Genomic DNA, 26,617 nt, shown 5'->3' on the forward strand with positions numbered 1-26,617 from the left:
GTATATATCTGGGAATTGGTTAACTCGGTTGCCTGACAACTAGTTTGCAATGCAGATTGAACCAACAGCATGAATTCAATTCCTGCACTGGCTGAGGTTACCATAGAGAACTCCCCTTCTCAACTCCTGTCCTCAGCTGAAGTGTGGTGACAGGGGTGGCACAGTGGCTCAGTAGTTAGCGCTGCTGCCTCAAGCACCAGGGGTCTGGGTTCAATTCCAGCCTCAGGCAACTATCTGTGTGGAGTTTGCACATTCTCTCTGTGTCTGCGTGGGTTTCCAGTGGGTGCTCTGGTTTCCTCCCACAGTCCAAAGATGTGCAGGGTAGGTGGATTGGCCATGCTAAATTACCCATAGTGTTCAGGGATGTGTAGGTCAGGTGGGAAATGCAGGGTTAGAGGGATAGGGTAGGGAGGTGGGTCTGGGTGGGTTGCTGTTCGGAGGATTGGTAATGGCCTGATTCCACACTCTGGGGATACTATAAAAAAGAAATTCTATATTAAAAAATTGTAATAACTCAGGAAGCCCTACTGGAAAGGAACGTTGTTTATTGTTGAACACCAAAATAGAGCCACTACTCTTGGAATACATAGGCTAGCTTCAGTTCTGCAGACCCATTCCTGGGAGATTAGTTATCACAGGAGTGTACCATTGTAAGCGAAGCTACTCTATTTTATGTGCTAATTTCTATAACATTGTACTGTACCAAGTGTTTTGAAGTACATACCATTGTTTTATGGAGGTGTTGATATGTTAATAGTGTTTATTATTTTCATATGGTTGAGTGTGCCTTCTTCCTCTTATTGTGCTTGGTGAGAAATTACTTTGGGTAGGAAACAATTTTGAATGAGCCTTTTTGCACAATGCATCAGATTAGTGCTGTTTGCTACTGGCTTGTGGCCAAGATATGTACTTATTAATTACACAGGTAAATGAAAAACTATTTTTGTAAGAATTCCAGATAGGATTCTTTAACTTCTCTGATCACCAATCATAGATAAAAATAATAGGTAGAGATTGTTCTGAAAATCACATGACCAACAAGATTTGAAAAAAATAAAATCAAGCAGAAGAAGACCAAGTATCTTCAGAGTTACAAAAGAGAAAAGAAAGGAAATATAAGATGAACTATAAAAGTCAATTGCAAAGTTTATGTACTTCAACAGCAGGATTTATAGAGGTCTATAGCTCAGAAAAATACCCTTCACCCCAGTGTGTACACACCAATCAAAAACAACTGCCTAATTATTCTAATTCCATTAGCCAGCGCTTGGCCCATAGGATTGTATGCCTTGGCATCACAAGTGTTCATCTAAATACTTCCAAAATGTTTTGAGGTTGCAGCGTCTACGATACTTTCAGGCAGTGAGTTCCAGATTCCCATCATCCACTGGGTGAAAGAAGATTTTCCTCACACCTCCTGTAAACCTTTGCCCCTTACCTTAAATCTCTGCCATTTAGTTATTGATTCCTCCATCAAGGGGATAGGTTTCTTCACATTTACCGTACCAATGCCCCTTATAATTTTATGTATCATAATCATGTCCTCTCTTAGTATCTTCTCCTCTAAGGATAACCATCCTAATGAAAACAAGAGAAGGATGTCAAGGAACATTGGATGGTTAACCTCTAATAGTGTGAATATTATATAGGGATGTGAAAATGACACAATTGCTAAAATTGTATTTTTCAATTTTTTTCAATTTCATTCCACCCTGATTAAAGGAAGCCAAACGTTTTTCCAACATTGACAAATCTTGGGTGAAGATCATGACTCGGGCACATGAGACTCCAAGTGTAGTGCAGTGCTGTGTAGGTGATGAAACCATGGGACAACTTTTACCACATTTATTGGAGCAGCTGGAAATCTGTCAGAAGTCTTTGACTGGGTAAGCTTCAATCCATATCCTTCTGTTAGCTACACTGATGTAGGTAGGTGTGTTCCAGTCAAATGATTTGAGCCAGATTTCGAAGTTTGATATCTGACTCAATTGTTTGAAATGGACTGAAGATGATGTCGTTCAATTATTGTCCATTATCAAGTGAATGTAGTTTAATTTTGTTTAGTTCATTGTTCAGCTTTTAAAATTATTATATGTAATATTAGTTCATTTAAATTTGAAATGTTAAATAATAGAATTCTTTTCTGTGCAACATATTTCAATTAGTTATCTCTAGTTGAATGAAAGCCTCTTAATGATCAAACTTTAATCTTCACCTTGTTAGAAGCAGAAGTTAAATGTGATGGTTAGTTTTGTTTTCCAGTCCTTCCCTAGTCTGCCCTTCTTCCTATTGCCAACTTTAATTATCTCCGTAACTTAAAATTCTTCTTTTGTGCTTTTGAAATCTTGAAATGTTCTACCATTAGGCCCTGCATTTCAATTGAAAAAAAGATGTGCTGTGTCTAGTTGTGAGCGTCTAGCTTGTGAGAACCAGGATGTTAGGATGGATATTTCCCTAAGCAATAATACAAACCAAAATCTACAACCTTGGCGTGATAGTCAGTCCAATTGTATTGACTATTTTGAGCATCAGGCTGGATGTGTAACACACACCTGATGAGCTACCATCTGTTTTGGGCTGGTGGCAAAGACTAATTTCCACTCTTCCATTCCCATGTTATTTGATTTTGATAGAACTGTCATTTTTTAATGAGATTTGACATTTGTAAATAGCCTGGAGTTTCACACTTTATATTTATTGTAACTTTGCTACAGTCTTCTGACAAATCACACCTTGCTCACTGTGATAGGTGGGATGCCCGCAGAAGTCCAAATACTGCAAAGTTTTCAAAACCTACAACCATCCTTGGGAGGATCACTCTTGGGTGGTTACATGTTACTTGACTTTATAAGAATTATGATGTGGATTTTTGATATTTTCACTTTGGTTATCTTGTTTTGTTACAGGTACCTTGAAAAGAAACGACTGCTGTTTCCACGGTTCTTTTTTGTATCTGATCCAGCACTTCTTGAAATTCTTGGTCAGGCTTCGGACTCCCACACTATCCAAGCACACCTATTAAATGTTTTTGATAACATCAAAACTGCCCATTTCCATGATAGGGTAAGGCAAAGAACAAATGAATTAAATGAAATAGATTCTTCTTTTCTATTGTTTCATGTTAAAAGAAAATTGATATTAATTCTGCGATTTTTCTTGAATTAGGACATTAGAGGGTAGATAGTCAATTATTGTGCTAGGACATAAGGATTCACCTGGTGTAGCGCATAGAGGAAAATCAAGCCTGGGGGATAACTGGTGTTTAATGAAACCTGACAAATTTATGACCATTTATTTAAATGAACTTAAAAATGAACAGGATACATCAAATATGTGCTGCTGGTGCCTCAGAAAATTAAACAAGACATCGCATACAGAGAGATGGGAAATCTGCACCAGGACAGGATCTAAACTACAGTGATCAATTTGAAATTCATAATCTCTAAATTACTTATCGGGTCATTGAGAACTAATTTAAAGCAATGTTACAATCCCTGTAGAGACCAATAACTTTAAGAAAGATATTTTAGTTTGAGTGACCTTCTTAAAAAGACCATATACAGGAAAATAGAAAAGCTCAGCAGGTCCGGCAGCATCTGTGAAGAGAAATCAGAGTTAACGTTTCGGGTCCAGTGACTCTTCCGTGCCAGTCCTGAAATGTTAACTCTGATTTCTCTTCATAGATGCTGCCAAACCTGCCAAGCTTTTCCAGCAACTTCTGTTTCTGTTTCTGATTTACAGCATCCGCAGTCCTTTCAGATTTAAAGACAGGAAAATCCCTGTTATCCGTAATTCTCATGCAGTTGACAATCAATCACTCACTCACTCCCTTTCTGTCTCTTTTGTGCTCTCGCTCTCTGTCTGTTAGTGATCTGGCAAGCAACTCCCGTTTAGTGTAAGGTTATGTTTGAATCAAGCAGCAGTCAGTGACATGATGCACCCACAACTGTGCTGTGGTTAGGTATGCTGTTAAGTATCCTATGAGGATATCCTATCCCTCTGTGGTGGTCCACATCCTTTCCACTAGCCCATCCACAAAGACCTCCGAGTTTCTTCTGTCAAGCATAGAATGAGCTTTCCTTTCCTCTGGGTGATGTCTTCTGTGGTTGTGGTTGAATGCCACAGTGTGAAGGGCCATTTTGAGCTTGTAGTGTCTAAAGTGGCGTGCAGTATGTTTTAAATATGATACCAGTGACATGGATGGCAGAAGGTCCCAGCAGCTGCAAGTACTTCCATCTCTCAGAACACATGATTTCCTGAGAAAAGTGCCCAAAAGCCTGGCTTCATATTTAGTGAAGTGAGGTATGGACGATTGTGAGAGAAAGTTGCCCTAAGCCATATGATACTTTGGTTTTATCTTCCCAGTATCACTCAAAGGCAATTCTTGCTCCCAATGGCTTCCTTTTTGCTCTCTGAGCTGGGTAACTTTAAATCCTCAAACTAAATTTCACTATGAGACAGTAAGAACTGCAGATGCTGGAGTCAGAGACAGCAAAGTGTGGAGCTGGAGGAACACAGCAGGTCAGCAGCATCAGAGGAGCAGAAAAGTTGACATTTCGGGTGGGACCTTTCGTTTTCTGAACTTTCCTGTTCCACTGATGCTACCTGGCCTGCTGTGTTCCTCCAGCTCCACACTTTGTTATCTCTGAATTTCATTATGATGTTTACCCTGGACGTTCCTTTGTCTAGCCAAAGCTCGCTGAATCTTCCAGCCTCGATTAATTCTTCACATACTTGATCTCTTCGATCTAAGTATGAGCTCCCTCCTGCCTTTGACATGATATATAATAAAAACAGCATTTTCTCAGTTTCAGGGTGTAGGACTAGATGTAGTTATCCCTATGCTGTCTTTCTTTCTCTCAGAATCTTCCAGAATTTCATTACTTTGGGTATTTCATGGATAATTTAGAGCATCCTATGAGCTAACACTACACTGGCTGGCTGTGGACTCTTCTCTGAAAGCTCATCTCCAAGGCAATTTAAGAAACAGATTGGTAAAGACAAATGTAGGTCCCCTACAGACAGAAACAGGGGCATGTATAATAGGGCACAAAGAAATGGCTGAGGAACTGAGTACTTTGGTTCTGTCTTCACAAAAGAGGATACTAATCAGATACCAGAATTGTTGGAAGATGCAAGATTTAGTGAGAAGGAAGAGCTGAGGGAGATCAATATTAACACAGAAATGGTGCGGGAAAATTGTTGGGATTGAAGACCGATAAATCCCCAGGGCCTGATAATCTATATCCCAGAGTACTTAAGGAAGTAGCTCTAGAAATAGTGGATGCATTGGTGGTTATCTTCCAGGATCCTATAGACTGTGGAACAGCCTCTGCAGATTGGAGGGTAGCTAATGTCACTCCAATATTTAAAAAGGGAGGTAGAGAGAAAACAGGGAATTATAGATTGGTGAACCTAACATGGGTAGTGGGGAAAATTTTTGAATCCATTGTCAAGGATGTTATAGCAGAGCATTTAGAAAGCAGTGGCAGGATCAGACAGAGTCAGCATGGATTTATGAATGGGAAATCGTGCTTGACAAATCTGTTGGAATTCTATGAAGATGTAATTAGTAGAAACTGGTTGGCAGAGAGGAAACAAAGAGTAGGAATTAATGTGTCCTTTTCAAATTGGCAGGCAGTAACTACTGGGGTGCCACAGGGATCGGTGCTGGGACCCCAGCTATTCACAATATATATTAATGATTTGGATGAGGGAACAAAACGCAACATCTCCAAGTTTGCAGATGATACCAAGTTGGGTGAGAGGGTGAACTGTGAAGAGGATGCAGAGATCCTACAGCATGATCTGGACAGGTTGGGTGAGTGGGTATATAGCAGATGCAATATAATTTGGATAAATGTGAGGTTATTCACTTCGGAAGCAAAAACAAGAAGGTTGATTTACTACTTGAATGGCTGTAAATTGGGAGAGGGGAGTGTGCAGCAGAACTTGGGTGTCCTTGTGCACCAGTTGCTGAAGGTAAGCATGCAGGTGCAGCAGGCGGTAGAGAAGGCAAATGTGATGTTGGCCTTCATTGCGAGAGGTTTTGAGTACAGGAGCAGGCATATGTTGTTGCAGTTATACAGGATCTTAGTGAGGCCACACCTAGAATATTGTGTGCAGTTTTGGTCTCCTATTCTGAGGAAGGATGCTGTTGCTCTCGAGGGAGTGCAGCGAAGGTTTACCAGGCTGATTCCAGGGATGGCAGGTCTAATGTATGAGGAGAGATTGACTAGGTTGGGATTGTTTTCGCTAGAGTTCAGATGGATGAGAGGGGATCTCATTAGAGACTTAAAAATTCTAACAGGACTAGACAGAGTAGATGCATGGAGGATGTTCCCAATGGTGGGTGTGTCCAGAACTAGGGAACACAGTCTGAGGATTTGGGGTCGACCATTAGGACAGAGATGATGAGACATTTCTTCACCTAAAGAGTGGTGAGCCTGTGGAATTCATTACCACAGAAAGTACTTGATGCCAAAACATTGAATGTTTTGGTATCAACTAGATATAGCACTAGATGTAGCAATTGGGGCAAATGGGATCAAAGATTATGGGGAGAAAGCAGGATTAAGCTGTTGAGTTGGACGATCAGTCATGATTGTGAAGAATGGCGGAGCAGGCTCGAAGGGCCAAATAGTCTCCTCCTACTCTTATCTTCTATGTTTCCATGTTTAAATCACAGTGAACTTGCACCAAGTAGAAATGTTAATTGGCTGTCCTCTACGACTCTCAATTTCATCTATTGTTGAATTCAATAGATAGTTTAAAGTCAACCATGTTTATAGAAGCTGACATTCCTGACACCTCATGGAGAGTAATAGTTTGTCCGCAGTCATTACAAATACTCTTGCCTTTTTCTACAGGTATGAATATCTTGCATCTTACTTCCAATTACAAAATCCAGGTCTCCCTTTAACCTTTAATAACCAAGTTATTCAAATTTATTATTGGGCAGAATTCAGAACAGCTCAATGACTCCCCTTCATTTCTGCATTTTATCCCAAGTTAAAGAGACAGTCCTGGGACATAACACTTTGATAAACATCCTAATTCTAATAGTTGAAATTAACATATGGCCATCTAGCAACCAGTTGACGTTACTAAGTTACTACTCAAAATTTATGTGGCTATATATTAACAGGTATATGACCGTATTTTGGCTGTTTCTTCACGAGAGGGTGAAACCATTGAATTGGATAAGCCTGTCATGGCAGAAGGAAATGTAGAAGTCTGGCTAAATGCTTTGCTCATGGAATCTCAGAAATCGCTCCATCTGGTCATTTGTGCTGCATCTATGAGTATTCAGGACACTACCTTCCAGCTGGTTGAGTTTCTTAACTCTTATCCAGCACAGGTATTTTTCTAATCGAAAGGCCGCAATATATTTTCAATTTATTTGAACAAACTCCAGTAATAATTTCATACCAAGCTCATTAAACCTTTGAAAAGATAGTTTTATTAGAATTTCCTCTTATTTCAGTCTCTATTAAATTATCCTGAAAACTCAATTAGGGACGTTTGTATATTGTGAGGATCCAGTGAATTTCAGTTATTATTGGTTTCTCTTTCACGATCATTTCATTAACATACAGTCTGAAATATTTTAAGATAAATTCTTAATATATAGTTGCTTTACAAACTTGTTTGATCTAAGGTGCTAGCTATGCTGGAATTCCGTCTGTTATGAGCTAAAGAAGGTTTCTTCTCAAACTAAATGGGTTCAATGGGTCAGACTTAAATAAAAAATATTAGAAGTAAACTTACAAAAGCATGGCATTTCTTTAGCTAGATTATAGAACTTTATATACATCTGTTCAGCATTAAATAGTTTTCCTTGAAAATGTACTCTTATTTCAGATTATATCAAATTTCAGTTTACCTTCAACAGGTTGGATTGCTTGGAATTCAAATGATCTGGACAAGAGATTCAGAGGAAGCATTAACTAATGCCAAATATGACCGAAAAGTCATGCAAAAGACAAATCAATCTTTCTTAGATTTGCTGAACACCCTAATTGACATGACAACAAAAGACCTAAGTGCTATGGACCGTGTGAAATATGAGACCCTTATCACTATCCATGTGCACCAGCGAGATATCTTTGATGACCTGGTAAGAATTAAAGATGGGTAGCATCCTTTTTTGACGAAAGCAGAATAATAAAATTGTTTTACTGATGAAAGGTTCTGAAAAGAAAGTTTGAAACCTAATATATTCTTTGGTGAGATACAGACAATGATGAAGCAATAAAGCAACAATGATACCCAGTATAATCTTACTCTTATTGTTTTGTTTTAGCAAAAGCAAAATGTAATATGGAAAGACGTCTTTATTTGGTTAACAAAACAAAAAACTGGACACAGCTGTCAAAAAAAATTGGTCATAGAAAATTTAGAGCTAAACTAATAGTGAGAACTCTTTGGCACAATTTTTAACATATAAAATCAAAATTTGATGGAATGCAAGACATTCCTGTCGTTGTATGTTTTTACCACTGCTATGTATGTTTAGTCTGTCGTTAGGATTATTCAATAATTCCAATATCTAATTTTTCACCATTGTGATAAATTTGGTTAAATATTATATAAGATTTTTTAAAAGTGATTATTATTTTCATTTTAATACTTCCAAAGCTCATACAGTTCCATCGTGTTATCTATGGGAATATTATAGGAGTGGGAACAGATAATTCAGTCCCTTAAACCTGTTCTACTGTTCAGTCAGAATGTAGTTAATCTTTACCCCAATTCAATTTGCCTGTCTTTTGCCCACACCCCAGGTAACCTTACTTAGTAATTATCTAGTAATCTCAGTTTTAAAAATATAAATTGAGCCAACAAATATAACCTTTTGGGCAAGCGAGTTCTAGATTTTGAAAATTATGAAAATATATTGTCAGACCAAAACCATTACCTTCTATCCTCAATTACCTTCTATCCTCAATGCAAATTCTATTCTCAAATCACTGACTCCATTCCTGTCTGATGTGAAAACTCTGTTCACAACCCTTATGTCACTTTCTACACTCTCATGTTGCTGCAACTCCCATCCATGCCTTTGCTACCTCAAGCACATTCTGGCCAGCTTTCCCACTTGCTAGCCCCATAAAGTTGATGCCATCCAAAACTCCTAAGTCACGCCAGTTCATTAACTGTTGTTTTTTGCTGAACTGCATTGGCTTCAAGTTAAGCTATGAAGACTTCTTTTTCTGTGTTTTTGTAAACTGGGAGTGGAAATGAGAAAGAACAGTTTAAAAAAAAATTGAAAAAGTGGCTACAGGTTTGAAAGCAAATAACCCAAGGTAGGCACTGTAAACAACTGTTTGAGCAAGCAGTAATTAACTTTCAGATTGCAGATGGTCTGAAGCCAAGGAAATATACTGATGCATCTCTTGTGAACAACGAGAAGTTGATTGCTGTGCATTCTGACTATTCATTCATGTTAAACTAGATGTACAAAGGTATTAAATGAAAACTGAATGAACGGCAGATGCTGTAAATCAGAAACAAAAATAGAGATTGCTGGAAAAGCTCAGCAGGTCTGGCAGCTTCTGTGGAGCGAAATCAGAGTGTATGTTAACACTGATTTCTCTCCACAGGTGCTGCCAGACCTGTTGAGCTTTTCCAGCAATCTCTATTTTTGTTTCTGTACAAAGGTATTAGTTCGTCTTTTCAGTTTAAGGCAGATGTTTTGGAAACTGGGCTGATGTATTGTGGCTTGTAACTGATGTTAACACTTTGTTTCGCAGTGTCGCTTGCACATCAAAAGTCATACAGATTTTGAGTGGCTCAAACAATGCAGGTTTTATTTCAATGAGGATTCAGATAAGATGCTAATCAAAATTACAGATGTTGGATTCACATATCAGAACGAGTTTCTCGGTTGTACGGATAGATTGGTCATAACACCCCTAACTGACAGGTGAGGAAATTGAACAGCTTAATGCGCAAGTGTTCCTCATTTCATTTTTGTAAAATGCATTCATTCATTCAGAAGATGTGTGTTGCTGGCAAGACCTTTGAGACGGTGATGAGATGTCTTCTTGAATTGCTGCAGTCCCAAAGTCCAGTTAGGTAGAGATTTTCACCCGTCCATGATGAAGAATGGTTACATATTTTTTAGTCAGTTGAAATGTGACTTGCAGGGAAACCTAGAGGTAGTGGTGTTCCTGTGCTTCTGTTGTCTTTGTCCTTGTAGTAGTGATCATATTTTTGGCAAATGGTGTTATATAAACCTTGGCAATTTAATACAGTCTTCTGAATGGCACACAGTACAGGCATGGGTTGAATGTGAATATTTGAAAAACTGGATGGGGTCCTAGTCAAGTGGTCTGCTTTGTCCTCAATGATGTGGAACTTGTTGAGTATTGTTAGAGCTACACTCATCCAGGTGAGTAGACAGCATTCCACTGTATTCAGTTGTGCCTTGCGGAAAGTAGGAAAGACTTTGGTGATTCAAGAGGTGAGTTACTCATGCAGAATTCCCAACCTTCAATTACTCTTGGATCCGCAGTATATTTGTGACTAATCCAGTAACTTTTCTGGTCAATGGTGAGGAACAGGATGTTGAAGATCCAGAATTCAACATTGATTTTTTGTTGTAGGGAGGTTCTTAGGCTCTCTCTTGAGATGATTGGCGCATGGCATTACCTTGAGAATTATTTTTTCATTCATGGGATGTGGGTGTTGCAGGCTAGGCCCCAATTATTGCCCATGTCTAAATGTCCTTGAGGAGGTGGTGTTGAACTTTAACAGTGCTGTTAGGAAGGGAATTTTCAGCATTCTGATCCAGCAAATGTGAAGGAACAGTGATGCAGCTCCAAGTCAGACTGATATGTGGCTTGAAGCAGAGCTTGCATGGTAGAGATGTTCCCATGCATCATCTACCTTTGTCCTAGGTGGTAGAGGTCACAGTGTTAGAAGGTGTTATTGAAGGAGCCTTGGTGAGGTATTGTATTTCATTACAAGGTGGTACATACTGCGGTCACTGTGTATCAGTGGTGGTGGAAGTGAATGTTCAAGGTGTTAGGTGGGGTCCCAGTCAAGTGATCTGTTCTGTCCTGGAAAGGTTGAACTTCTTGAATGTTGTTGGAGCCAGGTAAGTGGACAGTATTCTATCAAACTCTTGACTCATACCCGGTGGGCAGATATTGAGGAGACAGTACTGTCTACAGAATTTTGAGCCTCCAACCTGATCTGGAGCCATGGTATTTATATGCTGGTATGATTCAGTTTCTGGTTTTGATAAGGGGAGATTCAGTGGGCAGTAATGCCATTTGAAGTTAAGCTGCATATGGACAAAGATATCTTCAATAACTGATGCATCATGAATGGTGCTGAACATTACAATCATCAGTAAGCATCCCTAGTTTTGTCCTTATGTTGGAGATAAGATCTTCGATGAAGCAGTTGAAAATGGTTGAGTCTAGGGCATTACTGTGAAGAACTCTGGCAGTGATTTCCTGGGATAGAGATGATTGATAACCAAAAACTACAACCATCTTCTTATGTGCAAAGTGTGACTGTAAGCTGTGGAGAGTTGTTCCGCTTGATTCCCATTGACTTCAATTTAACTGGGATTCTTTGGTGTGATGCTTAGTCATGTCATCTTGGCTGCCACTGTCATCTCACCTTTGGAATTCATTTGTTTTGTTCATGTCTACATTGTGACTATAATGAAGTTGAGAACTGAGTACTTATGGCAATATCCAAACTGAGTATCAATGTGAAGTTCTTTGGGGAATAAATATCACCGTTTACAAACACTGTCAATAACACATTTCTTCACTTTCCTGGTGTTTGATAGTAGGCTGATTGGATAGATATTAACTTGATTTGATACATACTGTAGTTTACACCCAGCTCTCGCTGCTGGTGTTACTGCTGCTGCTTTCTGTAGTTCCTCGTCAACAGACAAGCATAAAATTGACAGCTTGGAAATAGATATCAAAGGTAAAAAGCTTCAATAATTTCACACACACATACACATGCACACACACATACACGCATACACATACACACACGTGCACACACATAGGCACGTTCCTCCCCTCTCCTGGGTTTAAATAGCAAACATGCAGTTCACATACTTTAATGCAAGGAAGCAGCAGGTTCTTGTTGTCTTGTGACAGTGGGTTCAAATGCAGCATGATTGAGGTGGGTCAGGCCACACTTCATTCTGTGCCATATTCCTAATTGCACTTTATTTACATTTCATGAGTACTCATCATGCTAGCACGTTTGGAAATTATGTTTCACCTTCAACAAAACTACAGTGCTGAGTGAGAACCTTCTTTTAAAGGTGGCATGCATAAATTGGCTTTGTTTTGGTGTGTATGAGGTTGTGAGGTTGTCTTTGTTGAACTCTGTGGCACAAAGGATGGGAGCAGGAGAATGACAGCTTGTATTGAGACTTGGACTGACAAACGCAAGTGAGGTGAGGAGTGGGGAATGGTCAGTGTTGGGATACCGGGTGGAAGATGGCAAAGCCAAGCAATAGTTGTGTGGAGTGTTTGCATGAAAATCTGTATTGGGAAGGACCAAATATTTAGAGTAAGGTGAAGTGGTGGGTGCAATCAGTGTAGATAAGCAAAAGCCAAAAAGGTAGGAGTAGTACTGTCCACATGTATGTTGTGCGGATCAAACTCAGGTTGCAGGCTGGTAGACACATAGGGAATTTAATTTAATAGGCTGTCTGTCTAAGGTAGAGATATTCAAGGAACTGGTGGCTCGGTTATGAGGTGTATTGAAAATGTTAAGGATGAATTGGGGAGGATCTAGGAGTTGTAAGAAGAATCTTGACAGGGTTGGATAGGGCACACAGCGGAGAGATGACACGTCTACGTCCGTGACTATATGGTCCAGAAATTTTTTGTAGTGAGGCTTTGGAATTCTCTTCCAGAGTTGAGAAAGAAATGATAAAATTCAAGAAGAGAATAGATAAGGAGGAGTAGGAAGAGGTGTTAAAAGAAAACAGGAACATGACAAGTGGTTGTGCTTAGGACCAAGTGAATGTTGAAGACAGGGACACAACTAATTAAGCTTGTTTCTGTGTTATTGCAATGGAGTCACGTGGATGTGTTAACTTGTGAGAGAGAATGAAATAATCCAGGCTTTTAGTTACTTGATGCATTGATAACACTCTGAGACGATCCAGGTTTGATGGTTGTGGTTTCAAGATCTAAGTCAGTGACTTGAGTAAATAATCCATGCAGACACTCAGTGACACACTAAACGGGGTGTAAAACTAGAGAGCACCTGTTTAAGGTGAGGGGGGAAAGATTTAAAAAGCACCTGATGGGTAACATTTTCACGCAGAGGGTGGTGCGAAAATGGACTGAGCTACAGAGGAAGTGGTGAAGACGAGTATAATTACAATATATAAAAGGCATCTGGATGGGTATATGAATAGGAAGGGTTTAGAGGGAAATGGGCTAAATGCTGGCAAATAGGACTAGGTCAGATTGGGATGTCTGGTCAGAGTGGACGAGTTAGAATGAAGAGTCTGTTTCTGTGCTATATGATTCTATTATCGGAATAGATAGAAGGCACATAGCGTTTTTAGGATGATCAAGTATGGTGGGAACAAGTCAAAAATGTCTGGAAGAGTATGGAAGCTCTTAAATAACAATGAACTCATTCAGGTCTCTCATAGCCAGTCACTTTAAAAGCTCACTTGTGGCTGCCAAGAGCACAGATTGAAACGGGAGGAGCTGTTAAGGGCTAGGTGGAGTTTTGGATGTGGACAATGGGAAGAGTAGAAAACCTCATGTTCAGCAGATGTACAGAAAAATCTCCTGGATACATGTATCATTATCGTTGTTTGCTTTGCCGCACAGTTCACTTGGTAGAATATTTATGGGTCTCATGTACTAATATTTCTAAAACCTCAAGAGAGGGAGAATGTGACAAAAGAGACATCTCATAGGTCAACAGCTAAGGCCATAAATGGGCAGCAACAGAGTGGAGAGTGGTCAAAAGGTAGTCATCCAGGGAAAGCATGGGAGAAGAATATTGATGGAGCAACGCATGTCTTCACAATGCTCAAAGCAAAATATGTAGTCCAGATGCTCACAGCAAAAGATTTTGGCTATATTCTGGAAAAATGAGTGCTCCAACAGCGATGCAGCAGCCAACAGGTGTAAAAGCAGTGCAATGATTTGTTGGTTTTCTGAACCACTGAGCAAAATTCTTGCCTATTTTCTGTCGGACTGTAAACCATAATGTCAACTCACAACCAAGGATGTGGAGTGGTACAGGAGCACAGAACAAGAAATAGTATTCATTAAAATCACACCACTCGTGATGATAATGTCAGTGCTTAAATACTACAGTGTTAATTATGAAGTTACCCTGCTGTGTGATAATAGCGAGATGGAGTTGAGGCCATCTTAATGCAGCAATGAAAACCAGTTCCATTTGTATCCAAAACATTAACATGGACAGAACAATGCTCTTTTATCAAAAAAGAGCGCCTGGCCCTTCTCTGTGTTCATTTTCATCAATACTTACTTGGAAGAGATGAATTGCCTGTAGAGTCTGACTGCAAGTCACTTCAAAACATTTTTCTCAACTTGCTACTATCTGCTCCTTTGAACCTTTTTACTCTGAGTACAGAGATGCCATCTGGATGTGGCACATAAGCAAAGGAAACAGATTTACATCACTGAAATGCTGTTGAAAATAATATGCTGTATGAAGAAAGTAGAGGATGCTCTGACAGGGTGTGAAATCTTCCAGATTCATAGTGAAACAGCAGCTCTTCATACTTTGGAAGTCATCATCCCAACAGAGACATTGGTCATCCTTCTGTTGTCACTGATCGAGAAGAGTACCTCTCACCATTTACTGATCGCCTGGAGGAGAATCTGCAGGGAGCTTCACTGAACCATGATATAATATCTTTGCATTGACATCTTGAATTATATTTGTAAAAGGCTTGGTCATATTGGGCGTATCCCAAGTCGATAGATTTTACTGAGTTAGGGAGGATAGGGGAGATGCATTTGAATGGGGGCTGAAGGTTATGAAGGGTTTCAAAAACAATTCGATCGGAACTAATGGGGCATAACGTAATTTCAGGCTATGAGACAGAGCTGCCCTGCTTGCCTATGGCTTTTTAATGGCCCACTTAAAACTCCAAAACTGTCATGTGAGGGCATGATCCTCCTCTGAAAACCTGTGCCTGCCACTGGCCCTGTCAATTATCATAGAACCTAGAACAGTACAGCACAAGAACAGACCCTTCAGCCCACCAGGTCTGTGCTGACCATGATTTTATTTGAAACTTATCCCATCCTCCTACACATGGTCCATATCCCTCTATTCCCTGCCTGTTCATGTGTCTGTCTAAATGCCTTTTGAACTTTTCTAACGTATCTGCTTCTACCACCTCCCTGGTAGTGCATTCCAGGCACCTACCACCCTCTGTGTCAAAAGTGTGCCTTGCACATCTCCCTTAAACTTTTCTGTTCTTACCTTAAACCTATGCCCCCTAGTATTTGACATTTCCACCCTGGGACAAAGATTCTGACTAGCTACCATTTCTATGCCTCTCTCAATTTTATGTACTTCTATCAGGTCGTGTCTCAGCCTCTGATATTCTGACAAAAAAAAAATGCAACTTTGTCCAATCTCTTCTTATAACTAATACACTTCATTCGAGGCAACATCCTGATAAACCTCATTTGCAGATTCTCCAAAGCGTCTACATCCTTCTTTTAGTGTGGGGACCAGAACCACAATCAGTACTCCAAATGTGGCCTAACTAATGTCTAATACGCATGCATCATGACTTGCTAACTTTTATACTCAATGCCCCAGATGATGAAAATAAGCATGCAATACACCTTCTTTACCACCTTATTCACTTGTGTTGCCACTTTCAGGGAACTATGAACTTGTACCCTAACACCCCTCTGTATATCAATGCTCCTAAGGGACCTACCATTAACTGTATTCTTTCCTCTTGCATTTGACCTCCCAAAATGCATCACCTCTCAATTGTCCTGATTAAATTCCATCTGCCATTTCTTTGCTCAACTTTCCAACTGAATTACATCCTCCTATACCCTTTGACAACCTTCCTTATTATCCACAACTCCACCAATTTTCATGTCATCTGCAAACTTACTGATCATATCAAACTATATTTTCATCTAAGTCATTCACATATATTACAAAAAGAAGTCCCAGTACTGATCCTTGAAGAACACCACTGGTGTTCACAGACCCACAGGCAGAAAAACACCCCTCCACAACTACCCTCTGTGTTCTATGCCCAAGCCAATTTTGTATCCAATTTTCCAATTTACCATGAATCCCATGTGATTTAATCTTCTGGACAAATCCACCATGGGTGACTGTGTCAAACGCTTTAGTAAAGTCCATGTAGATGAATACCCACTGCCCTACCCTCATCAATGACATGAATCAAGTAGGCCTTGGCTCCTGACCAAAAAGTGAAATTACATCATTCTCTGGTTTTGTTGTCGGGAATTGTGCACCACATTTAAAGGACTGTAACTTGTTATTTTTCTACATTTTTGATTGTGGACTGAAATGAAAAATGTCTGGGTTTTAAAAACTATGGATTGTGATAAGATTACTTTTTGACACTTATTGTAAGTGGAATTTACAATGCTGTTCATTCAAGCAGTGGGCAAAGTCTGGATGCAGATGAGCTGGAGCCAAGGGATGTGTATGAATGGAGATTTGCCTGGCAACAAGTAGCTGATAGTTCTGTGGAATGGTGACCCATTGTCAATGACAAAGGCCTTCTGCCTGCCGATGACTGAGTGATTGGCTTCCAGGTAGTTGAACAGCTTGTGGGTGTGAATGGTTAGACAGAAGCAATAGATATTCAAAAAGGAATGAGTTGACTTTTCCACTTCAGTAAATAAAACACCTCAAAACTTGAAGAAAGCCAGCTTATTTCCCACATCATTTGCTGTAAGCTATTGCTTTTAACCAATAAGAGACAGTGTTAGGGTGAACCAGTCACCCTGTGCCTCCTGCAAGCAAGTGGAAGGAAGATTGAGGAGCAGCAAGTCCTGACAAGCATAAAGGATCATCTCTGCAAACCCTGTGACTAGGGACTGTTGAAGTGCCTTTTCCATCTTTCCCTCCACCCATGACACCCTTTTTTTGTGTTTGTCTGTATATTTGTCTGTATATGTGTGTAGGGAAAGTTTTATAAGGGAGTTAGAGATTTAACTAGTAGAGTTACATGTCAGCAGCTCATTATTGTTTACCTGTTTCTTGAATCTATGTATCCATAATAAATGTAATTCTTGAACAGCACCGAAACCGTGATGTGGAGGTGCCGGTGTTGGACTGCGGCGGGGGATATGGTCAGAAGCCACGTGACACCAGGTTATAGTCCAACAGGTTTATTTGAAGGTTTTGGAGTAGATCTGTAGCTCGGGTTGTGGTGTTGAGGTTGGTTGGCTCGCTGAGCTGGCTTGTTGTTTTGCAGACGTTTCATTACCATGCTTGGTAACATCCTCAGTGCAGCCTCCGTTGAAGCGTCGGTGTGTTTTCCCGCCTGGTTTTTAAACTCTGGGGTCCGTTGAGATGGATGGTCTTACTTCCGGGTTTCCTCCATAGTGGAATGTATACGGGGTCGAGTTCAATGTGTTTATTAATAGCATGCTTCGTGGAGTGCCATGTTTCCAGGAATTCTCGTGCTTGTCTCTGCCTAGCCTGTCCCAGGATCTTGGTGTTGTCCCAGTCAAAGTTCATGAACACCAACTGGCTACAAAAAGGCATGACCAATACTCACTCATCTCAATCCACATGGACAAGGAGAACCACGACTTCGACTGGGACAACACCAAGATCCTGGGACAGGCTAGGCAGAGACAAGCGTGAGAATTCCTGGAAGCAAGGCACTCCACGAAGCATGCTATTAATAAACACATTGAACTCGACCCCATATACATTCCACTTCGAAGGAAACCCGGAAGTGAGGCAATCCATCTCAACGGACCCCAGAGTTTAAAAACCAGGTGGGAAAACACACCGACGCTTCATCGGAGGCTGCACTGAGGATGTTGCCAAGCATGGTAACGAAACGTCTGCAAAACAACAAACCAGCTCGGCGAGTCAACCAACCTCAACAGGATTATTTGAAATCGCAAGTTTTCAAAGTGCTGTCCCTTCATCAGGTGAAGTAAATGGTGTCATTGGAGTGTCAAATAATAAATCTCTGCAGGCAATCAAAAGTGTCAGATGATATGAGTAAAATGTCAACAGCTGAATAGTAAGTGGAGGGGGTGGCCTATAATCCAATTAATTGAGGCAGAGAGATAATTACAAAAAATTAAAAATAAGATGGTGCTGATGACAAATCAAACGGCTGGAATAACATGTTAGGTATAACAGTCACATGCCAAGGGTCTAACCAAAGTAACAAGTAATCCAAAGCTGTACAAACTAATCAAGGTAGAAAGATCATAACAAGTTATCCAGGTGCTGGTGTTAAAATAGGACAGTAAGGAAGATTTTACAAGTACAGAACAGTATGCTGGGGTTACATATAGCGTGACATGAACCCAAAATCACGTTTGAGACCGTCTTCATGGGTACGGAACTTGGCTATCAGTTATTGCTCAGCGATCCTGCGTATCTCGAAGACCGCCTTGAAGGACACTTACCCAAAGATCAGAGGCTGAATGTCCTTGACCGCTGAAATGTCCCCCGTTGCATACAGAAACTGGTCTGTGATTTTTTTGTGAACTGCTTGGAATCACCTTAGTCTTTCTATAGGCCGTTGTGAGAGCACAGTCACTATGAGCACACTTCGTATAATTTCATGAAATGTGGGGCCAGATCCCACAACTTTCTGACTCAGGAGAAATTGGCAAGTCACTCACTTGATAGCTTTCCGGTTTCTGATTCATAGATTGAACGCTTAGCATTCACCAAAATGCTTATTAGTCTAAACAAGTTATGACCACATGTATTATTCTGTTTATTTCAGATGTTACATTACTTTAGCTCAGGCACTTGGAATGAACATGGGAGGAGCTCCTGCTGGGCCTGCAGGGACAGGCAAGACAGAAACTACCAAAGATATGGGCAGGTGCCTTGGGAAGTATGTGGTGGTTTTCAACTGCTCAGATCAAATGGACTTTAGAGGACTTGGGAGAATTTTTAAAGGTAACCATTCAGTTCAGAGAATTGTTACCATGCTCTATTGATACCAGCTTTGCTTAGATTTGTCTACTAAAATTTAAGGTAGCATTGTCAAATACCACTATTTTTCTGCTGGCTTTTTAAAAGAATTAGAATACATTTTTCTCCTTAATGAGTTCTTTGCCTCCCTGTATCATGCACTACACACGGTGAAGAATGCGAGTGAATAACATCTGCCAGCCTCTGCTCATTTTTTTCTCACATTGCCCACCAGATGGCCACTAACAAGCAACTAACTTCTTTTATGACCGATGAAACCTTGTTTTGTTTGTATTTCTTAAAGTATGGTCTTTTAATAGAATATAAATGATTAACATTGTACACCAAAAATGTGCATGCACTTTTTGTTTTGGTCATGTGACAGCCATTAAGTACATCACTTTTGAGTATTGTGTTTTTAAAAAACTAAATTGCACAATATTTATTTTGTAAATGTGGCTAAGTTGAATGTTTTTGAGCATTGCCTTCACAAAAATCAGTCTATTATATATACTTATTTTAGCAACTCAATCTAGCTTTCTTTTTTTATCTTTTTATGTGTAAGCCCATATTTTTGTTTACATTTAGGGATTGATTTGGTTTTGTTTTGTAAAGGTTTCAATTATAAAGGTTTAATTATGAATACAGATGCAGGAGTGAAAAGATATTAGGATAGCAGGAAAGTGGAGTTAAAGATAAGAATTGTCAACTGGCAGAACAGTAGCCTGTAACTGCTCCTAATTCATATTTTAAAGGACATTTTGTTCAGGTACATTCTCTGATATGTTAAGATGTGCGATCTGCTTGTATTTTAGCATAAAGTATTGCAGCAATTTGCAAATGGTCAAATGCATATTCTAACAATCTTTACAAAATAAGTAGAAAACATTCAGTTTCCAGTATATTAGTCCTGTATAGAAGATAAGGTACAACATAATTAGTGTTAATATATGTATAGTTTATACATTTTCATGGAGCCTGCAGCTTGCCTTTATGAACCTGCAGCAATTTTGTTATGTACATACTGTAACTAATTTGTAAATAAAGAATTTTAATTTATATTTATGACATAAAAGGTTAGCAGAATGTTTGCTGCACCTCCACTCAGACAATTAGCCATAGGTGGCTTTTAATATGAAAGGAAGTGAATATCCTCAGTGTATTCACAGTTTCTGTCAGCTTTGTTCAACATCTGTTAGAAAATATAATCATTTATTATTTACCTTTAATAGGCCTAGCACAGTCTGGATCCTGGGGTTGCTTTGATGAATTCAATCGTATTGATCTACCCGTTCTCTCAGTTGCTGCACAGCAGATTGCTGTAGTACTGACATGCAAAAAGGAACGTAAAAAGAATTTCATCTTCACAGATGGAGATTCTGTAGAAATGAACGCTGAATTCGGAATTTTCCTCACTATGGTAAATCCAGTTAACAAAAATGTAAAAGGAAGAAAGCTGTGCTAATGCAATTTATGAAAACACAACTTGTTCATTTTAATATCTGATGTAGTTAGCTGGGGTACCACTTCACATCTGCTGTTCATTATACTGTAGGGTGCTAACCGGAAAATAACCAATAACTCAGGCCTTCATACAGACTTCTAAGAACATTTGCAGCACTTAAGAATAATATTGACCAGATCCATTTTCAAAATGGTTCTATAAGACTGTAAGATATAGGAGCAGAATTGGGTCAATCATCCCATCCGAGTATGCCCTGCCATTCGATCATGTCTGACATGTTTCTCAACCCCATTCTCCCACCTTCTCCCTGTAATCTTTGATGCCCTTCCTAATCATGAACATATCTATTTCTGTCTTAAAGACACTTCGATGACTTGGCCTCCACAGCCCTCTGTGGCAGTGAGTTTAACAGATTCACCACCTTCTGGCTGAAGAAATTCCTCTTCCTCTCAGTTCTAAAGATTATTCCCTCTCTCTGAGACTGTGCCTTTTGGCCCTAGTCTCTCTGGCTAGTGAGAACATCTTCACATCCACTCTACCCAGGCCTGTCAGTATTCTATAAATTTCAATCAGACCTGTCCTCATCCTTCTAAAATCCACCGAGTACAGATCCAAGAGTCCTCAGTTGCTCTTCATATGACAAGCCCTTCATTCCTGGGATCATTCTTGTAGACCACTGGACCCCCTGCAGTCTTCCTTAGATATGGAGCCTATAACTGCTCACAATATTCCAAATGTAGTCTGAGGAGCCTTATGCAGCCTCAGCAGTACATCCTTGCTCTTGTATTCTAGCCCTCTTGAAATGAATGCTAACATTGCATTTACGTACCTGACTGCCAACTGAACCTGCAAGTTAACCTTAAGAGAATCCTGAACTAGGACTCCTGACTCCCCTGTGCTTCAGATTTCTGAAGCGTTTTTCCATTTTTCCCCTATTCTTCCTACCAAAACGCATACCCTCAAACGTTCCCATAATGTATTCTATCTGACACTTCTTTGCCTACTCTCATAGCCTGTTTAATTCTTCTGCAGTCTTTCTGCCTCCTCAACATTACCTATCCCTCCACCTAAAGATAGTAAGAACTGCCAATGCTGGAGTCGGAGGTAACACAGTGTGGAGCTGGAGGAGCGCAGCAGAATAGGCAGCATCAGAGGAGCAGGAAAGTTGATGTTTTGTGTTGGGAACCTTCTTCAGAAATGGGCAGGGGGGATGTGAGCTCAGAAATAAATAGAGAGAGGAGGGGTGGGGCTGGGAAAGTAGGTGGGATGGTGATAGGTCAGTGCAGGTAGGGAGTGGTGGGGATTGGTCAATGAGGTGGGAGGAGCGGACAGGTGGGAGAGAAGATGGACAGGTCGTATCAGATCAAGGCAGATAGGGGTGTTGAGCAAAATATATCTTGGGTTGTGGGGTTGGATTGTAGGTGGAGGAAGTGGTGGAGAATGATACGCTGGATGCAGAGATTGGTGGGGTGATATGTGAGGACAAGGGGGATTCTGTCCTTGTTTTTGTTGGGGGGAGGGGATGTGAGGGCAGAGGTGCGGGAAATGCAAGAGATGTGGTCGAGAGCATTTTTGACCACCGAAGGGGACGATGTTGCGGTCCTTGAAATAGGACGACATCTGGATGTTTGGGAGTGGAACGCCCTATCTTGGGAGAAGACACAGTGGAGGAATTGGGAGTAGGGGATTGCATTCTTGCAGGAAGGTGGGTGAGAGGATGTGTAGTCTAGGTAGCTGTGGGAGTTGGTGGGCTTGAAATAGATGTCGGTTTCGAGGTGATCACCAGAGGTGGAGACAGAGTGGTCCAGGAAGGAGAGAGAGGTATCAGAGATGGTCCAGGTGAACTTGAGGTTGGGGGGAAAGGTGTTAGTAAAGTTGACGAACTGTTCGAGCTCCTCATGGGAGCATGAGGCGGCGCCGATACAGTCATTGATGTAACGGAGGAAGAGGTGGGTGATAGTTCCAGTGTAGCTGCAGAAGAGGGACTGTTCCACGTATCCAACAAAGAGAAAGGCAGTAGCTTGGGCCCATGCGGGTTCCCATGGCCATCCCCTTAGTCTGTAGGAAGTGGAAGGAGTTAAAGGAGAAGTTGTTAAGGGTTAGGGTGAGTTCAGTTTAGTGGATGAGGGTGTCGGTGGAGAGCGGCTGGTTGGGCCTGCGGGAGAGGAAGAAGCAGAGGGTTTTTAGGCCATCTGCATGGGGAATACAGGTGTACAGGAATTGGATATCCATAGTGATGATGAGGTGTTGGGGGTCAGAGAATTGGAAGTCTTTGAGGAGGTGGAGGGCGTGAGTGGTGTCCTGGACATAGGTGGGGAGTTTGTGGACCAGAGGGGAGAAAAAAGAGCCAAGGTAAGCGGAGATGAGCTCAGTGGGGTAGGAGCAGGCAGAGACAATGGGTTGGCAGGAGCAGTCAGGTTTGTGGATTTTGGGAAGAAGATAGAAACGGACGGTTCGGGGTTGGGGAACAATAATGTTGGAGGCTGTGAGTGGGAGGTCACCTGAGGTGATAAGGTTATGAATGGTTTGAGAGATGATGTTTTGGTGGTCAGGGGTGGGGTCATGATTGAGAGGGTAGTAGGAGGAGGTGCCGCAGAGTTGGTGCCAGGCCTCGGCTATGTAAATGTCAGTGCGCCATACCGCTACTGTGCCTCACTTTATCTGTGGGTTTGATAGTGAGGTTAGGGTTAGAGTGGAGGGAGCAGAGGGCTGCATGTTCTGTGGGGGAGAGGCTGGAGTGAATGTGAGGGGTGGAGAGGTTGAGGCGATTGATGTCGCGACGGCAGTGGGAGATGAAGAGGTCGAGGGAGGGTACAACGCCTTGGGGTGGTGTCCAGGAGGATGGGGTGTGATAGAGGCGGGAGAAAGGGTCTGTGGAGGGAGGGTTAGGCTCACGATTAAAGAAATGCAGCTATTAACCAGTGAAACAAAGGCAGTGTGGCTGGAGGTAGCAGAGGAGGTCAGCAGCAAAAGTGTAGCACTACACACCTGGATTCCTTACTACAATTGATTTAATTACATAACCAGGGTTGAAAATGTCGTAAAATGACTTAGATAAAGACACTATGTGTAATCTATCCAGGTTTTCTGATGAATCACATTTGGGTGGGAATTAAGCTATGAGAAGGCTGAAAAGTGGCTGTGAAAGGATATTGACAGATCAAGTGAGTGGGAAAAAAATGTGGCAGGTATAATGTGGAGGAATTGAAGTTATCCACTTTAATAAGTAAAATAGAAAAGCAGAATATTTTTAAATGGTACAAGTGTGGGACACATTGACATTCAAAGGGATCCAGGTGTCCTTGTAAGTGAATGACAATATTAATGTGCACATACAGCAAGCAATTGAGAAGACATATTACGTTAGCCTTTAGTACAAATAAATTGGCTTAGAAAAGTCAAGAAGTCTTAGTGCATTTGTATTGGCCCTAGGTGAGACCACTCTGGAGTACTGTTTCTGTCGCTTTACCTAACAAAGCACCACCAACAACTTGTTTTTACCAAACACCTTTAACATAATAAAATGTCCAAGGGCTCCACAGGAACATTACAAAGCAAGATTTGAAACTGAACAGCGTAAGAATGCATTAGTGTGGAAAAGGTGGGTTTTAAGGAACTTCATGAAGAAGGAAAGAGAGGAAGAAAGGGAAAGAGATTTAGTGAGATAATTGTAAAGTTTAGAGAGTGGGCAGCTGATGACATAGCTACAAATGGCAGAACGGTTATACTTGACAATCCCCAATAGGGGATTGCAAATACCTTGGAGGGTTGTCCATAGGCAACAGATATCCATGGTTTGAAGGGAGTAGTTTGAGATGGATTCTTCCCTTTAAATATTGAATGGAGTTTATATATTTTTTGCTGTCGTTCACCAAATTCATATAAGTTGCCTGATATTCGTGGTTTGGTCATTTAAATACTAAATAGAAAGTCTTTCATAGATATATTATCAGATTTTTAAGAAATACTCCTAAGTTTGTGTCTGTAAATCTATAGAACCCTGGCTATGCTGGACGTCAAGAGCTACCTGAGAATCTGAAAATCAACTTCCGTTCTGTTGCTATGATGGTTCCGGATCGTCAGATCATCATTCGTGTTAAGCTTGCCAGTTGTGGATTTATTGACAACATAACACTGGCCAGGAAGTTTTTCACCCTGTACAAATTGTGTGAGGAACAGCTCTCTAAACAGGTTCGTGCACTGCAAATCTAACCTGCTCAATCTAATTGTTTATTGCAGCTTTAATCAAAACAAAAAGGTTACATTGCAGTTTATTGCATTGTACTATGGGTATACATGTATCATTTCCTAATTTATTACTCATTTTTTTACCTCCATGTTGGAGAAGCATCTTCTATTGTATATGTATGCCCTGTTTTTAAGCATTCCAGCTATGCTTTCAAAAATTTATTTGTTCACCGGATAAGGGCATCTCTGGCTAGGCTAATATTTGTTGCCTGCACTGATTGCTCAGAGGACAGTTAAGAACCTACCACAATTCTGTGGTCTGGGAGTCACGAGTAGAACAGACCAGGTAAGGATGGCAGATTTCCTTTGTTAAAGGACATTTGTCAAGCAAATAGATTTTTGCAACGATCAACAATGATAACATAGTTACCATTAGTCAAACAATTTATTCCAAATCATTACAGAATTTAAATTTCACCATCTTTTCACCATGGTGGGATTCAAATCCATGTCCTCATAACATTAGCGTGTGCACTGGATTACTGGTCCGGTGGCATTTCCACTACATGCAGCAATATCCACCGTGTGGGCTGGTAGCGTTCAAACAGGAACTATACCTCCTTCTCCATAATCTTGATGATCCACTCCTAACCTCTGGCTTGTCCACCCAGATCCCTTTTCTCCACTGTCAAGGGTCTGCCAGCCATGTCCCAAAGATATCACCCCCACCCCCAACATCTACTTGGATGCAGATACAGTGATGGCCAGTGCAATCAGTGTCCTGCTCGGACCAGAGAGCTGCCAGCTATTTGATTGACTAGCTCCACTTGTTGGTGGGACTTCCTCCACCCAATGGGGGACAGAAGGCACAGCTGGGGCTCCCTAACAGTCCACTACTTGTTAAATTGCTGCAGGGCAAACTGCTGGTGGGAGTGAGGGGGAACCTGGTTTGCGCCAGCATTTCCGCTACAGGAGTTTGAACCCTGGGGCAATGCAAAATTCCACTCGTATTTGCTACCTAATCAAATCCTTTTGTTTTTAAACGTACTTCTATTGATTCACTCTTGAATTTTCTGTTTTGCGGAGAAAAGAGCGCCAGTCAGTTCAGTCCTATCTACAATTTAAAAACTGCAGAAAATATGTCTGATGCTTACAGGAGGGAAAAAAAACTGCTACTTTGAAAACTTCAATTGAGAGGATGGCGGACAGAAATCCCCTACCCCTGCCTCCAAAATCTAGTAAGGAGATAGCCTGGTCCCTAACTTTTATATTTATTTAAAGGCAAGTGTAAGGTGTTGTGTTCCAGATGTGACTTGATTAGTCCACCACTAGACTTTAAGTAAACGACACTTTATTTTTACAACATTTAAATACAAACCAAAGGAAGGATTGGCATAACTTTAACTCTATTGACATACTTAACAAGATAATATTTGATTTAACCACTAATCATCAACTGTTCCAATATAGGGAGAATTCCATAAACACATCCTTGCAAGGCAATTTTGCAAAACAGTTTTATTCTCACGTGCTGTCTTCTCACTGTAGCAGCAGAGAGGGAGCTCTAGCTGTTAGTTCCAGAAGTCAACCGGCAGAAACCTTCTCACTAACTGAAAGCAAAACTAAAAAAGTCTTCCTGGGTCTGTGTGAGCACTGATTGTCCACTCATGCTTCTTTGGTCTAACCTTTTGGAAAAAAAACCAAAGCTATTTACTTTGCTTACCATGGAGCAAACATCTTGAAACCAGGGTGGCAACACCTCTCTGCAAGAGAAACAGGACA

At 40.7% G+C, this 26,617-nt stretch overlaps 1 protein-coding gene across 1 annotated transcript in view; it reads left to right on the top strand.

The window, feature by feature from the left end:
* The window catches only part of dnah5 (dynein, axonemal, heavy chain 5), a 343,343-nt gene that overhangs the window by 174,709 nt on the left and 142,017 nt on the right, over window positions 1-26,617 (top strand). Inside the window, exons 36-43 of the mRNA XM_048608626.1 lie at window positions 1,723-1,886; window positions 2,907-3,063; window positions 7,148-7,360; window positions 7,895-8,119; window positions 9,756-9,928; window positions 18,989-19,167; window positions 20,415-20,602; window positions 24,644-24,838. Coding sequence (XP_048464583.1) covers window positions 1,723-1,886; window positions 2,907-3,063; window positions 7,148-7,360; window positions 7,895-8,119; window positions 9,756-9,928; window positions 18,989-19,167; window positions 20,415-20,602; window positions 24,644-24,838 — 1,494 coding nt within the window. The remainder of the gene's footprint in view (window positions 1-1,722; window positions 1,887-2,906; window positions 3,064-7,147; window positions 7,361-7,894; window positions 8,120-9,755; window positions 9,929-18,988; window positions 19,168-20,414; window positions 20,603-24,643; window positions 24,839-26,617) is intronic.

This window comes from Rhincodon typus, chromosome 2 (genome assembly GCF_021869965.1).
Source record: "Rhincodon typus isolate 14 chromosome 2, sRhiTyp1.1, whole genome shotgun sequence".
Classification (NCBI taxonomy): domain Eukaryota; kingdom Metazoa; phylum Chordata; class Chondrichthyes; order Orectolobiformes; family Rhincodontidae; genus Rhincodon; species Rhincodon typus.